A 16,269-nucleotide genomic window follows, 5' to 3' on the forward strand; every position below is an offset into this window, starting at 1 on the left:
TGTTTCATATTCCTGATATGCCAACTATTATGTTTGTTTAAGACAACAAACATAATTAATTAGAAATCAATAATGTTCGTATTTTCCAACATTTAATCCTGTTTTAGATTTAAAAAAATATATATATTTATTTATATATATATATATATATATATAAATGTATTTATTATAAATAAATAAATATTATATATATCTATATATATATACACAAATATATTATATATATAAATAAAAAAATGAATAAATAAAAAAATATATTATATATATATATAGAGTTGGATGGATGGATATGCCATTTAGATTTAAACCTTTCATCTGTGAGCTCACTCATCGCATCCTCTTTATTCTGAAGGGGACAAGCGGAAGTGTTCGCTTACATCGTCCCTCGTGACGCAGGCCGCTGGAGCGGGGGGGGGGGGCTGACGGGTATCGGCAGTAGATGCCGTCCCATCATCAGATCACACCCTACGGGCTGCAGACCCGCTCCTCCGGCACCAGCACCATGACACCCGGGTTCAGACCCGCGATCTGAGCGCGCGCGCAGGGACCGAAATCTGGCGGACGTGGGGACATACGCGCACGTGCACGCACGCACGGGGGAGGGAGGGTAAGGGGGGTGGGGGGGTAGGAAGAATATCACAGCTACCATATAAAAAAAACAAGAGGACAGGAACGCCGACCGAAGTCCTTCTGCAGAAAGACCCAATCACACCCGCCAGAAGCAGCATGACGTCGGCCAAAGACAGCGGGCACTACGCCAACTACGTGGGACCGTACCGCCTGGAGAAGACGCTGGGCAAAGGACAGACAGGTTAGTGGACCAGGCTGCAGGTGTCCCCCCTTTCCGTCTCGTTTCATTGGACTCGGTCCTCAAGTCTCCGAATGAGGAGACGGGCTCCATAAGTGTTTGAGAGCCTGCAGCTTACGGACTGCTGCTGGTGGTGGTGGTGGTGATGATGATGATGTCGGTGATCATGGTGGTGGTGGTGGTGCTGATGATGATGTCGGTGATCATGGTGGTGGTGGTGGTGCTGATGATGATGTCGGTGATCATGGTGGTGGTGGTGGTGGGGAAGTTGGTTGTGGTGTTGCTGATGATGATGCTGATGCTGATGATGGTGGGTTTTGGTTGTGGTGATGATTGTGATGGTGATGATACGGAGGATGGTGATGGTGCTGCTGGTGGGGGTGTGTCTTTGATCCTTGTTGTCGGGCAGAGGGCTCGGTGATAATGGGCCCGCGTGGACTTCTAATTGCGTCATGATAGCGTCCATCTGCTCTGCAGAAGAGGCAGAGCAGTGATGCTGCTTTGTCCAGTCCCTGCACACACACACACACACACACACACACACACACAGTGTAACTGCCTCATCACACATCGCTGCAGGTTAGTTGGGACGATGCAGTCCGCTGAGCTCATCGTTGGACCGCGTCCCCCTCGTCTCTCTTTCTTCGGTCCAGATGTGCCGGCTGGTGGTCCCAGTAAGACCAGCTGTTCATGTGTGTGGGTGAAAAAAGCACCTTCAAGTAGATGTTCATCCCTGGCCTCCACTTCCTGTCCTTCAGGCATGACCACCTGTGTTGAGATATTCAGAGAACATTGCATCATGGTCCATATCTACAGGAGCCACTTGATTTGTACAAGTTGATTCAGATGATGATAAAACATTCACACATTCTCAACAATAACCACTGAGCATCTGCTCTGGTGTCTGAGGAGGAAGTAGGTGAACCAGCTTCTTCTCCCTGAGGAGACCTCTCACATGTCCTTCATTCGATGGGGACATGTGGAATGGCAGGTGATGGGCTGTTAGCGGTGGTGTTAGCGGTGCAGTTAGCGGTGGTGTTAGCGGCGGTGTTAGCGGTAGTGTTAGCGGTGCAGTTAGCGGTGGTGTTAGCGGTGCAGTTAGCGGTAGTGTTAGCGGTGCAGTTAGCGGTAGTGTTAGCGGTGGTGTTAGCGGCGCAGTTAGCGGTAGTGTTAGCGGTGCAGTTAGCGGTGGTGTTAGCGGTGGTGTTAGCGGTGCAGATAGTCCACGTTGTCATTACATTACATCACGGGTCATTCAGCTGAAACTTTTATCCAAAGCGACTTACATTACATTTTTATTAATAATAATTCATAAGCAACCAATCATGTGGTTGGATTGTTGGATTTATTCGTGACGATATGTTTAATGAGACGACAATAGAAACAGAATGAAGTCATATTGATGAAGCCTGGTCTTCATTGGGAGCTTCCTGATCGAAGCGCTGTCTGCGTTGAAGGAAACGTGCTTCGTCATCCCGCCGGGACAAAGAAGCATCTGGAGTACCTGCGTGATGACATCATCGCTGTGTGATGACATCATGGCTCTGATGGACGTTACATATTCTTCAAATGATGGTTCCGTGTTATCGAACTGAGATGTGTAAACGGACAATGCAGCAATTTCAGAAAAATAAAACCACAGTGATGAATGTAAATATGTATTTATGGGTGGATTATTTAGACCTACAGATCAAGTCAATATCTTCAATCTGCAGTATGTTCGAACTACTGCACGAGTCACGTGACCAAACAACGAGTTTCTATTTTCTTCTTTATTTGTATGAATGCAGAAAGTAAAGTGTGTGTGTGTGTGTGTGTGGTTCTCAGTGTGTGTGTGTGTGTGTGTGTGTGTGTGTGGTTCTCAGTGTGTGTGTGTGTGTGTGTGTGGTTCTCAGTGTGTGTGTGTGTGTGTGTGTGTGTGGTTCTCAGTGTGTGTGTGTGTGTGGTTCTCAGTGTGTGTGTGTGTGTGTGTGTGTGTGTGGTTCTCAGTGTGTGTGTGTGTGTGTGTGTGTGTGTGGTTCTCAGTGTGTGTGTGTGTGTGTGTGTGTGTGTGGTTCTCAGTGTGTGTGTGTGTGTGTGTGTGGTTCTCAGTGTGTGTGTGTGTGTGTGTGTGGTTCTCAGTGTGTGTGTGTGTGTGTGGTTCTCAGTGTGTGTGTGTGTGGTTCTCAGTGTGTGTGTGTGTGTGTGTGGTTCTCAGTGTGTGTGTGTGGTTCTCAGTGTGTGTGTGTGGTTCTCAGTGTGTGTGTGTGTGTGTGTGTGTGGTTCTCAGTGTGTGTGTGTGTGTGTGTGGTTCTCAGTGTGTGTGTGTGTGTGTGGTTCTCAGTGTGTGTGTGTGGTTCTCAGTGTGTGTGTGTGTGTGTGTGGTTCTCAGTGTGTGTGTGTGGTTCTCAGTGTGTGTGTGTGTGTGTGTGTGGTTCTCAGTTTATTAATAAAGAAACGCAGCAAAACCCAAATGAATCAATAACGCGAGCTGTTGTCAGGTCCGTCACCATGACGACGTGAAGCCGCTGTGCTTCACGTCGTCCCAGCGACGGTTGGAAGTCAGCGTTGATCGATTTGTCACACTAGTTTCTGGACAGACGTTTGTTTTAAAAAGTCTTCAAATGAAAAACCAAATCAGACGTTGTACTCGTAGGTCATCAGATGGCTGTGTGGAGACGCAGCGTCCTCCTGGAACACTAAACGTCCACCCTGAAGGACGTCCTGCCGTCACGGGGACCACAGCCTCCAGCTGGACTCTTCTCTGGGGTTCTCCTCTGGTGTCGTTCTCCTGAGGTTCCTTCTGGTCCCAGTGATGAACAAGGCCTTCATGGTGTGTGTCTGCTGGTCGAGGCTGAGCTGACTGAACAACCACTGTGTGTGTGTGTGTGTGTGTGTGTGTGTGTTCCCAGGCTTCACACAGAGCTCATTTTCTTGGTGTGGACGGTCGTCATGGTTACATCTCCTCACCGCCGCCGACCACTCGGTGATGCAGCTCCTCTCGTCCTCTCGTCGTCACACGGAAACAGGAAGTTGAAAGAATCAGCGTGCAGATTTTACGGTAGCAGGGTTGCCAGTTTCACCTCTGACCCCCGACCCCTGACCCCCAGGTCCACGTGTCGACCCAACGTCCAGAATAGGAGCCGCTCTTTAGCCGAAGCTGTAGTCCCTGAGCTCCAGGGTGTGTGTGTGTTGTGTGTGTGTGTACATGTACATGTATGTATTTGTATGCATGTTGATACATATGTGTGTGCGTGTGCATGAGGAAGAACTTATTGCTGTGTCACACGTGAACATGGACACAGACGTGTCCTCATCAGAGCAGCAGAAAAGCTTTATTCACACGTCTCTGATGTGGAGGTCAGTCATAGATTATTGTCTCATTGAAACGTGTCTGTAACTCTTCATTAACACAGACCGGGACGTACTGAGGCGGTTTCATGGGTCACGGGGTCAAAGGTCACCGGACCGCTCGGCGGGCCCTCCTGTCCGTCACGGAGCAGCTTTCATTTTTCATCTTTAATGAGTAAAATCTAACGGGAGGGGCCGGGGGAGGGGCAGGGGGAGGGGCCGGGGGAGGGGCCGGGGGTAGACTAACGTCTGCTGGGGGGGTTTCTATGCAGATGGGGGGAGGCAATCAGAATTATGGCTGGTGTTAAACACCCCCATCCTCCTCCTCCTCCCCCCACTGTTCTATACAGTACACTTTACCGTGACTTCCCTCCCTCGCTCGCCGTCCCCAGCTGAGGGCCCGGTTACCACGGCAACCGCAGGAACGCTCCTCTGTGGCTGCTTGGAGGTACGCTCGCTCTCCAAGGGCCCGCTGCTCAAACAATGGGGGAGAAACTACCCCCCATCTCCATCTCTGTCCCTCCCTCTCTCTCTCTCATATATGTATATATATGTATATATATATACACATATATATACATATGTGTCATGTATACGTGTATATGTGTCATATATATACATATATATGACACATGTATATCTGTGACACCCTCCCCCTCTCTCCCGGTGTGATGTGTCTCCTCACAGGACCCGTTCGGCCCAAACCCCTAACCCTAACCCTAACCCTAACCCTAACCCTAACCCACGTTCACTCAGATGCTTCCACATGTAGCAGGAGACCAGCGACAGGAAGAGACCCAAACAAACCGTGACACCGAGCATCAGCGTCTCGACCAGTTGGAATCAGGGAATGAAGACGTGTCCTTTGACCCCCGTCCCTCCCCCGTTAGCGAGGTTTCCGCTGACGACGCGTTTCCACGCCGTCGCTGCTGGAGGTGCTAAAATAACAGAGCGTCTTCACATCAGATAAATGAGGAGGTGTTTGATGGCGTAGCAGCAGCCCGTTGATAGAGGCTGTTAGCAGGATTCAATTAGCCGCACACAGACACACACAGGGGCCCTGGGGGGGGCGGGTCCTCGCCCGTCGCCGGGTCGCTTCGGGCCTTTGGGCGCCGGGTGTTGAGTTGGTTTGGGAAGCTTCCATCTGTTCTCTGGCTGTCCGTCACTAACGAGTCTCCCAGTGCGAGTCTGAAATACTTCTGAAGAGTGTGTGTCTGTGTGTGTCTGTGTGTGTGTGTGTGTCTGTGTGTGCGTGTGCGTCTCCAAATGGCCGAATGCTGCGATTGTTACCGATTGTTTCCTCCATTTGATACCGAGCTCCTTCCAGACGCATTACAGCCTTCGACATGGAGCAGCCCGTGATGGACGTGATAACACATCGATTCTACAGCTGCTGAAGCGCCGACGGAGCGCAGCGTGTCGCTGGGGGCGAAGCCCGAACGCCCCACACGGTAGAAAACGTGACCCGTCTGTGGTGACGGGAGCAGGAGACTGAGTCTATGGAGGAACTCGTTCGTCAAACAATGACTCCGAGCGCAGCCATGCTAATGTTAGCTCGTAGCTTCCAGTAACTTCACTAATCCAGTGCCTCGGTCTGCAGGCTGATGCGCCGTAGTGGCAGATAAGACAGAAACGTAATGAAATTGAGCATAAATCCCCGGTGTCTCTCTCTCTCGTTCATCCTTCCCAAAAGCAATCTGGACTTTCCTCCAGTCAGCACTTACGGCGTCCGGGACGCCAGCGCAAATTACCATTTGAAGAGCTGCTTCACTTCCCTGTCCCGATGCGGCCCTCCGCCCACGCTCGACCTTCACTTCATTCTGTGGCAATACGGACGTTCCTGCATCTGAAACTCCTGACTGGTGCATGATGGGACGGCCAGGGACCAGGGCGACAAGGCCAGCAGGCTCGTTCTGGTCCCTGGAAGAACCCCCCCCCCCCCCCAACTAACGGTGTAACTGTGATCAGTTTATATTCAGTATAGTCATTGATCAACAAAAAGATCTGCATCTGTTATTACGGATCACCATTAAAAAGCAACAAGATCGAATTGAGCGCCGTGATTTGACGACCCCCCCCCGTGCCCCCCGTGGCCCCCGAAGAGGTCGTCCGCTCCACACAGATGGTTGCCTTTAGAAGAGTGAAAGATCCAATCATGTGGTATAATGAGATTATGCGGTGGGGGTGTGAAACCCCCATTATGCCCTTATGTACTTTACTGGTAGGAACCACTGCCCCAAGTGTGTGTGTGTGTGTGTGTGTGTGTGTGTGTGTGTGTGAGAGGCTGTAAATGACACGATACATCTGTACCTCTACAGTACACACCTCACAACATGTGATATCAGGGCTCGTCCTGCTGCCTTTGTGGGGACGGATGATTCACCAGCGAGGACATGTGAGGACAGGTGAGGACAGAGCGAGGACATGTGAGGACAGGGCGAGGACATGTGAGGACAGAGGCCTTTTGGCTCCCCTCTGGGGAGTACGTCGAGAGAGAGAGAGAGGGACGAGCCTTTATCGGTGAGGGTCCCCACATGTGTAGGAAGACCAGCGCGCGTGTGCGTCTCTGGTGCAGTACTTCCAGGTAGCGTCTCCGTCTCCGTGAGCTGCATCGCAGCAGAAGGCGGCTGCAGCTTCTCTGCAGTGATCTCGCTCTCACTGCTGCACGCCGCCGTGTCACATCAGAGGTCATGGATGAGGAGGTCCATTCATTCTGCTATGCTGCGTCGTTTGAGGGTAAAGAGACCGGCGAGTTCTAACAGACGTCATCGTGTCATTCATTCATTCATTCATCCGGCATCGTGTCATTCATTCATTCATTCATTCATCCGGCATCGTGTCATTCATTCATCCAGCATCGTGTCATTCATTCATCCAGCATCGTGTCATTCATTCATTCATTCATTCATCCGGCATCGTCACTATATTCTGTGTTGCCGGAGCTCACAAAGCCTTCTGAGACTCGGTGAACCCAACATGTAAAAGATGAAGAAAATGAAGAATATGCTGAGGATATTAGCACGTCATTAGCATGAATGCTACGGACGTCAGCTCTCACCTGGATGAAGCTCCGTCTGCTGAAGGAAGAAGAGGAGCTGCTTCCTCACATCTGTGCTCTCGTTGTGACGAAAGTCGGAGTGCTGTTCTCTTTCCTGCTACGTCAGCGTCGCTTCTCCCATCGACAGAAACAACCAGCAACCACCAACAACCAACAACCAACACGTACCATCAACAACCATCAAAAACCAACAACCACCAACCACCAACAACCATCAACAACCATCAAAAACCAACAACCACCAACAACCATCAACAACAACCAACAACCACCAACAACCATCAAAAACCAACAACCATCAACAACCACCAACAACCATCAACAACCACCACCAACCATCAACAACATCAAAAACCAACAACCACCACCAACCATCAACAAACACCAACAAAAACCAACAACCACCAACAACCATCAAAAACCAACAACCATCAACAACCACCAACAACCATCAAAAACCAACAAGCATCAACAACCACCAACAAGCATCAACAACCAACAACCATCAAAAACCAACAACCACCAACAAACACCAACAAACACCACCAACAACCAACACCAACCATCAAAAACCAAAAACCGCCAACAACCATCAACCACCACCAACCATCAACAAACACCACCAACCATCAACAAACACCAACAAACACCAACAAAAACCAACAGCCACCAACAACCATCAACAACCACCAACAACCATCAACAAACACCACCAACTATCAACAAACACCAACAAACACCAACAAAAACCAACAACCACCAACAACCATCAAAAACCAACAACCATCAACAACCATCAAAAATCAACAACCACCAACAACCATCAACAACCACCAACAACCATCAACAACCATCAAAAATCAACAACCACCAACAACCATCAACAAAAACCAACCTCCAACATCCACCAACAAGCATCAACAAGCATCAACAACAACCACCAACAACCATCAACAACCACCAACCAACAACCACCAACAACCATCAACAACCACCAACAACCATCAACAAACACCACCAACTATCAACAAACACCAACAAAAACCAACAACCACCAACAACCATCAAAAACCAACAACCATCAACAACCATCAAAAATCAACAACCATCAACAACCACCAACAACCATCAACAACCATCAAAAATCAACAACCACCAACAACCATCAACAAAAACCAACCTCCAACATCCACCAACAAGCATCAACAAGCATCAACAACAACCACCAACAACCATCAACAACCACCAACCAACAACCACCAACAATCATCAGCAACCACCAACAACCATCAACAACCACCAACCAACAACCACCAACAACCATCAACAAACACCAACCATCACCAACCATCAAAAACCAACAACCACCAACAACCATCAACAAACACCAACCATCACCAACCATCAAAAACCAACAACCACCAACAACCATCAACAACCACCAACAACCATCAACAAACACCAACAAACACCAACAGAAACCAACAACCACCAACAACCATCAAAAACCAACAACCACCAACAACCATCAAAAACCAACAACCATCAACAACCATTAACAACCACCAACAACCATCAAAAACCAACAACCATCAACAACCACCAACAAGCATCAACAACCAACAACCATCAACAACCATCAAAAACCAACAACCACCAACAAACACCACCAACAACCATCAAAAACCAACAACCGCCAACAACCATCAACAACCACCAACCAATAACCACCAACAACCATCAACAAACACCAACAAAAAACAACAACCACCAACAACCATCAAAAAACAACAACCATCAACAACCATCAAAAATCAACAACCATCAACAAAAACCAACCTCCAACATACACCAACAAGCATCAACAACAACCACCAACAACCATCAACAACCTCCAACAACCACCACCAAGAATCAACAAGCAGTCTGACTGGAGCAGAAACAAACGTCACAGTTGGTAGAAGTGAAGACAGAAGACCGTCCTAATTATCTACAGTATTTAATTCATTCCGTGCCATGACCACCTTCACCGTGAATCAGTCTATTTCACTGGAGTGATGTTGTCCTCTGGGACAACGGTCCAAGGTGTTTCACAGTCGAGCTCATCTTCACATTTAATGCTAACGTTATCCTGCTAACACACTGAAAAGGTCCATTTTGGTCATATGTTGCATGTTCAAGCCAAAGACACCAAACTGCTCAATGAGGAACAGATAATAGATGATAACATCACAATCAGAGAACGTTGTACGTTGTATATTAATCCTCAGCGATAAGTTCAGGAGGACGTGGCACTGGGCATGAAGACAGTGTGTGTGTGTGTCTGTGTGTGTGTGTCTGTGTGTGTGTGTGTCTGTGTGTGTGTGTGTGTGGGGGGGGGGGGGGTGATCGGCCCCCACAACCAGCACCCTAGTTTCACTGGCCTTAATCTGCCCCTAATCCGCCCGTCTAGTGCGAAGTGTTGATCTGACTCACAAACAGGAGCCGGCGCCCAAACACAACGTGAGCTTCACCTATTTACTTTGTATTGTTATTATTATTAATATGAATGTTTCTGTTATTATTAAATAGGTTACATTTGATTTCAAAGGCTCAGAGCGGTTTGTGTTAATTTTGCTAATTTTTGTGAGTTTGTGCGATAATGGAGGAGGGGGGCATGAGGTCATGACCCTCATTAAACCACCTGCCAGATGGCCCGACACCACACACTGTGTGTGTGTGTGTGTGTGTGTGTGTGTGTGGGTGTGTGTGTGTGAGCAATAAACCATGAACAGAAAAAAAACAGTTTTTATTATCAAGAATGAATTCTAAATATATTCCTGCTTCCAGCTGCTCAAATGTTTCTCTCTGTCACGACTTAATTCTTTTTCTTATAATTAAATCAGTCATCAATAAAAACTGTGTTAAAGTCTCTTAGACGAAGGAGGCGCGTTGCTTCATTTCAGTCCCGACAAACTACGTGGATCCATTTAGTCAAACATCCGAGACGCACACACACACACACACAGACACACACAGACACACACACACACAGACACACACACACACAGACACACACACACAGACACACGCACACACACACACACACAGACACAGACACACGCACCCCCACACACACACAGACACACGCGCACGCACACGCGCACACACAGACACACACACACACACAGTCACTTCTTTCAGCATTGAGCCCCCCCCCTCTTCTCTCTCCTTCGGGTCACGTTCCCTTGTTTGATGAAGCCTCCATATATTAATATATATAATATAATAATAATACAATATATTTTTGTAATATTATATAATTCCATTATATAAATGAAATCATCTGGTCATTGTTATATTTTTTTGTAAATACGGTAAATTTAAAACTGGCCTCATTCGTTTAGTAGAAACTTTTACATTTATTTATTCATAAACAGAACTTCTCGTTTTTATCAACGTGTTTCTGCCGTGAAGCAGCTTCTCACATGTCTTTGCTTCACTTTGTATGATGTTTAGTGGGTTTTGGGCTCAGATAGAACAGTTTAAGCCAGGACCCACCAGGACCCACCAGGACCCACCAGGACCCACCAGGACCCACGGTGGAGGGGGAGGTGGACTGTGGGGGGCTTGGGGGGGTTACAGGAGCAGGTCAGCTCCTCTGTCCTGATCTCCGCCGGAGAGGAAAGTGGGATCTAAAAATACAACCATCATCTGAGAGAGTCATGCAGCCTCCCTCCACTCTCACACACACACACACACACACACACACACACACACACACACAGACACACACAGGCAGACAAAGACGGCGCTGCAAGCTACACTGGAACCAGAGAGACGGGTGGGCGGGGCTGAGAGGAGGATGGAGTGAAAGCGAGGGTGAGAGGGGGAGGTGCACATGTGATGGAGGAAGAATAAAAGCCAAGGGGGGAGGGGATGGGAGATAAGGGGGGAGGGGATGGGAGGTAAGGGGGGAGGGGAGCGGGTATGAAAACCGAGCGCTCGCAGACAGAAAACTGTCCGACTTGTGAAGGAATAAAAAGGAGCGAAAGAAAAGATGACGCTTGGAGCCGATGATGTAATCCTCTGTAATTGGTCACAATTGTTCATTAGGGGTCGATTGGGGGCGCGGCCAATTAGATGCCAGGACGAGACGCCGGCAGCTCGCCGCGTGTTTCTCACAACACACACACACACACACACACACACAGGGAACCACTGGTACTCGTCAGCGAGGGGGATAGTGTGTGAAATGACGTGTTTCTCTCAGTGACGCGTGTTTATCATGACGGTAATAATGTATAGTAATCATGCGGCACGGCGGCGTGGTGGTTAACACCTCACAGTGAGAAGGTCCTGGTTCCACTCCGCCCAGTGGCCTCTGTGTGGAGACTGCATGTTCTCCCCGTGTCTGCGTGGTTCTCTCCGGGTTCTCCGGGTTCCTCCCACAGTCCAGAGACCTGCTCTGGGATCAGGGTGATGGGGACTCTAGTTTCCTGTAGGTGTGTGAGTGGTTGTGTGTCTCTGTGGAGCCCTGTGATTGGCTGGTGACCCGTCCAGGATGAACCCGTCTATCGCCTGAAGTAGGCTGGACAGACTCCAGCACAAGACCCCGTGTGCAGGATGAGCGGTGTGAAGATGGATGGATGAACTATGTGGCAACCTCCTTGATGTCGGTCTGGACTTTATATTTCATTGCAAACAGGAATCGTGCTCAAAGTTTACAAGTCAGAATCCTGTGAAAAAGTCCTTCGTCTTCAAAAAACTGCTGGTGTCCAGTTTAAATATTTAAATAATAGTTTCACCTAAAGGTCGTAGGTTCAATCCCCGTTGAGGAAAGGGTTTTATTGATTTAAATATATATGAATGAAATTCTACTACAACCTCCTCCTTCTTTCCTGCAGCAGAGTGGAAGTGATCACAATGAGAAGCCCAGCAGTCTGTCCTCACGTCTGTCCCTCTCCCTGCCAACTGCCGTCTGCCTTCAGTCCTCACTCACGGCGGCCAGAAGAGACGGCCCCTTGTGGCCCCTTGTGGCCCATTGATGCTCCTCCATGGGAGGTCGCGCCTAATTGGCCGGCGTCCTGCGTGTCTCACAATGTCGCCCTTTGAACGCCACAAACTCGCGTCTCACACAAAGAGAGACTCTGCGTGGCCTCGAGGAGCTTCAATCGGAGTCCTTCTGTTGGCTCTGAGGGTCTGTCTCAGCTCAGTCGAGAGAAGGACACTGTCCTCCCACAACAAACACATGTGTCTTTGAATACGTCGACTCACATTATGAATCTTTGTCCTTTGTGTTGTTCAGAGATGGAAATAAACACCCAGAAGCTCGGTCAAAAACAATTGATCTGTTCCTGTCCTCCCATAGACGTCTATGAATCAATGACTCTACTGTGGTGACCAGCAGGGGGCGACTCCTCTGCTCCCGTAGACGTCTATGAGGAAATGACTCTACTTCTCTGTAGTGACCAGCAGGGGGCGACTCCTCTGCTCCCATAGACGTCTATGAGGAAATGACTCTACTTCTCTGTAGTGACCAGCAGGGGGCGACTCCTCTGCTCCCATAGACGTCTATGAGGAAATGACTCTACTTCTCTGTAGTGACCAGCAGGGGGCGACTCCTCTGCTCCCATAGACGTCTATGAGGAAATGACTCTACTTCTCTGTAGTGACCAGCAGGGGGAGACTCCTCTGCTCCCATAGACGTCTATGAGGAAATGACTCTACTTCTCTGTAGTGACCAGCAGGGGGCGACTCCTCTGCTCCCATAGACGTCTATGAGGAAATGACTCTACTTCTCTGTAGTGACCAGCAGGGGGCGACTCCTCTCCTCCCATAGACGTCTATGAGGAAATGACTCTACTTCTCTGTAGTGACCAGCAGGGGGCGACTCCTCTGCTCCCATAGACGTCTATGAGGAAATGACTCTACTTCTCTGTAGTGACCAGCAGGGGGCGACTCCTCTGCTCCCATAGACGCCTATGAGGAAATGACTCTTAATGTTCATTGGTTGCAAAAAAGCAAGATGGCGACGGCCTGGCACAGATTGAGGGGTGAGGGAACAGACGTGTGGGCTGATGAAGAGAGACGTTGGGTTGAAGATGGAGGGATTTCTCTCCTCTGGGACAGGAAGCTCAAATGGAGGCGAGGATGAAACGGCGAGTGTGTGTGAAGGATTCCGTCCTCCTCGTTCTCAGACAGACAGAGACGGACGTGTCCCCACGCCTTAAAATAAGGTCATTCCGGGATGGCTGCTTGCTGGAGTGGGTTTCATTTGTGGCGTCTTTCAGGCTCTTTCTCTGTTGTTGTGGTTCTTCTTCTTCTTCTTCTTCTACTGCTTCTTTCTGATATTTCAGAATATTGGCGGCTTGTGGCAGCGTGACAGCAGGTCTCTGCAGTTTCATTCGGAGCCTTTCTGCTCATTATGAGCCGTCTTTGTTGACTCACAGCAAAGACAGAATGTGAACATGAGTGGAACCATTTTACAGAGCAGAAGAAGTAGAAAGGAAACCTTTATTCAATAAAAAGACGCACAAATAGAGAATACAATTCTTGTATTTCATATTATACAGAATTTAATTCAATTCATTTTATTTTGTAGCCCAATTAGAACAACATCAGTTAAAAAAACATCACCTTAAAAAACCTGTTAGAAAAAACAACTCACGTGAAACAGTCCTGTGATCCTTTGACCTGTCCGTCACCATGAGCCCGCCTCCCGTTGACTTTCGTCTTCTCCTACTCCTACTATTTTACGTCATCGCTTTATACAAAGTTCGATCAACGTCCACGTCCATGCTGGTCGAGGTGTGTGTCCTCGATACACACACACACACACAGACACACACACACACACACACAGACACACACACACACACACACACACACTCCCTCATGATGGGATCTGCCACTCTGTCAAAGTGAAAGCAGGCTGACACACGATGTCTCCAGACATGTCTTCATAACCAGTTGTCCCATCAGAGGGGTTCCCAGCTGATGAGGCCTACAATTCATCGCCGTGGAGCAGCATTCATCCATTCATCCATTCATCCAGGATGAATAAATGCTAAAATATGGTCTTGTTTTCTCTGCTTTTAATCTCCATACGAACGGAGATAAAACCAACCAAGTATTATTTCCACCTGAGATGTTCAGTGAAGTGATTCCACAGCCCCACGTGAGCTCGGTGACTTTCCCTTTCATTGAGCTGATCGTTACCAAAGAGGGATTGAAGGTGATGGTGATGATAATATAATGTAGGGACCACCGTAGGCTCCCTGGGGGGTCTCGTACCCGATGAAGACAGTTTGTGCTCATGGATCCACGGCAGCCTTCAGCTCACTGAGGAGGACGTCCGAGCACTCGACTAACCCCCCCCCCCCCTCTGACCGACTCTGTGGTTCCACTTCGCGACTCAACGTCCCGTCAGCAGAGAGCAGATGTCACTTCACGTGAGACAGACTCATGAATCGTCTCCGTGACAACAACCATCCCGACGGAGTCGCAGCCAATCGCTGCTGACGGAGACATTCTATTTTTGACTTCTGACGTCTTTCAGTCAAAACGTTGCGAGTCAGCGTCTTCAGAGCATCGACTGAAACCGTCCCTGTGTCTCAGCGTCTCTGGTTCTCAGCGTCTGTGTCTCTGGTTGTCTTTGTCTCAGTGTCTTTGTCTCTATGTCTCTGGTTGTCTTTGTCTGCACACTCTGAAGGAGAGCGCTTGTCTCTTCTACGCTTGTCTTCGTACCTCGGTTCTTGTTCTCACAGGGAGGACAGGAGACGTGAGAGAACATCACATCTTCTCCTCTGAGTCCTGAAGATTAAATCCCAGACTCGTTCCTGCTGCTGCTTTGTCCCGGGCGGCTTTCCTGGGATAACCCAGCGCCGGTGGGGGGGGGGGGGGGGACATTTGATGACTGCAGCTGTATACAGTATGATATGTTTTGGGGGGTTGGAGGCCAGAGCCACAGGATCCCTCGTCTGTTTGGGGGATTTCTACACTGGTGCTGAAAGGATTGGAGTGGGATCAGCCCCCCCACAGCCCCCCCACAGCCCGTCTCACCCCACAGCCCGTCTCACCCCACCCGTCACTCCAGTGGTGGAGGGATGTGGAGCAGTGGCGGCTTAACGCCCCCCGCACACAGATGCCGCGCGCCTCCCCACTAACCCCCCCCCCCCCCCCCACTGCGGATAAACCAGTCCTCCACTCGGCCGTCGCTGGGGAGACTTTGGGGAATCCCTTTGTGTCTGTACGCTGGGACCTGGACAGGAATGCAGAGGGACAAAGACATTCAAAACCCCCCGAAAGGTCCTCTGAGGGCATCAGAGGGTGTTCGGGCCAGACCTACACACACACACACACACACACACACATACACATACACACACACACACACACATACACACACACACACACACACACACACACACACACACATACACACACACACACACACACACACACACACACACACACACACAGGGGTCGGGGTTGTAATCGTCCTTCTCCTGTTTATGTAGATTATTGCTGGAAAAGTAGGTTAAGATGAACGTTGTACACAAAACCACAAAAACTGTATTAAAGCTGAGCGAGTACATGTACCAGTACAAACCAGTACATGTACCAGTACATGTACCAGTACATGTACCAGTACAAACCAGCCACCAGACTCCCTGTGTTTTTAACAGGGAGTCTGGTGGCCCTGTTTTAAGAGACCTCAAGCCGGCTCCTCATTGGTCGGCTCCTCATTGGTCGGCTCCTCATTGGTCGGCTCCTCATTGGTCGGCTCCTCATTGGCCGGCTCCTCATTGGCCGGCTCCTCATTGGTCGGCTCCTCATTGGCCGGCTCCTCATTGGCCGGCTCCTCATTGGCCGGCTCCTCATTGGTCGGCTCCTCATTGGTCGGCTCCTCATTGGCCGGCTCCTCATTGGTCGGCTCCTCATTGGCTGGCTCCTCATTCCCTCACAAGCAGACAAAGCCGTGTGAGCTTCTTCTCCATGTCCATTTAACATTTAACAGAATAGAAAAATAGCTTCCTGACCTTTCACCCCCCCGAAATATAAGTGTCTCCCATGGACAACACACACACAC

General features: G+C 49.2%; 1 protein-coding gene across 7 annotated transcripts in view; it reads left to right on the plus strand.

The window, feature by feature from the left end:
• Positions 1–392: 392 nt before the first annotated feature.
• LOC120809431 (serine/threonine-protein kinase BRSK2-like) overlaps positions 393–16,269 on the plus strand; it is a 44,416-nt gene continuing 28,539 nt past the window's right edge. For all 7 annotated transcript variants that reach the window (XM_078086053.1, XM_078086055.1, XM_078086054.1 and 4 more), the window contains exon 1: positions 393–811. In XM_078086053.1, the coding sequence (XP_077942179.1) occupies positions 727–811 (85 nt within the window). In that variant the 5' untranslated portion in view covers positions 393–726. The remainder of the gene's footprint in view (positions 812–16,269) is intronic.

This window comes from Gasterosteus aculeatus, chromosome 12 (assembly GCF_964276395.1).
Source record: "Gasterosteus aculeatus chromosome 12, fGasAcu3.hap1.1, whole genome shotgun sequence".
NCBI lineage: Eukaryota > Metazoa > Chordata > Actinopteri > Perciformes > Gasterosteidae > Gasterosteus > Gasterosteus aculeatus.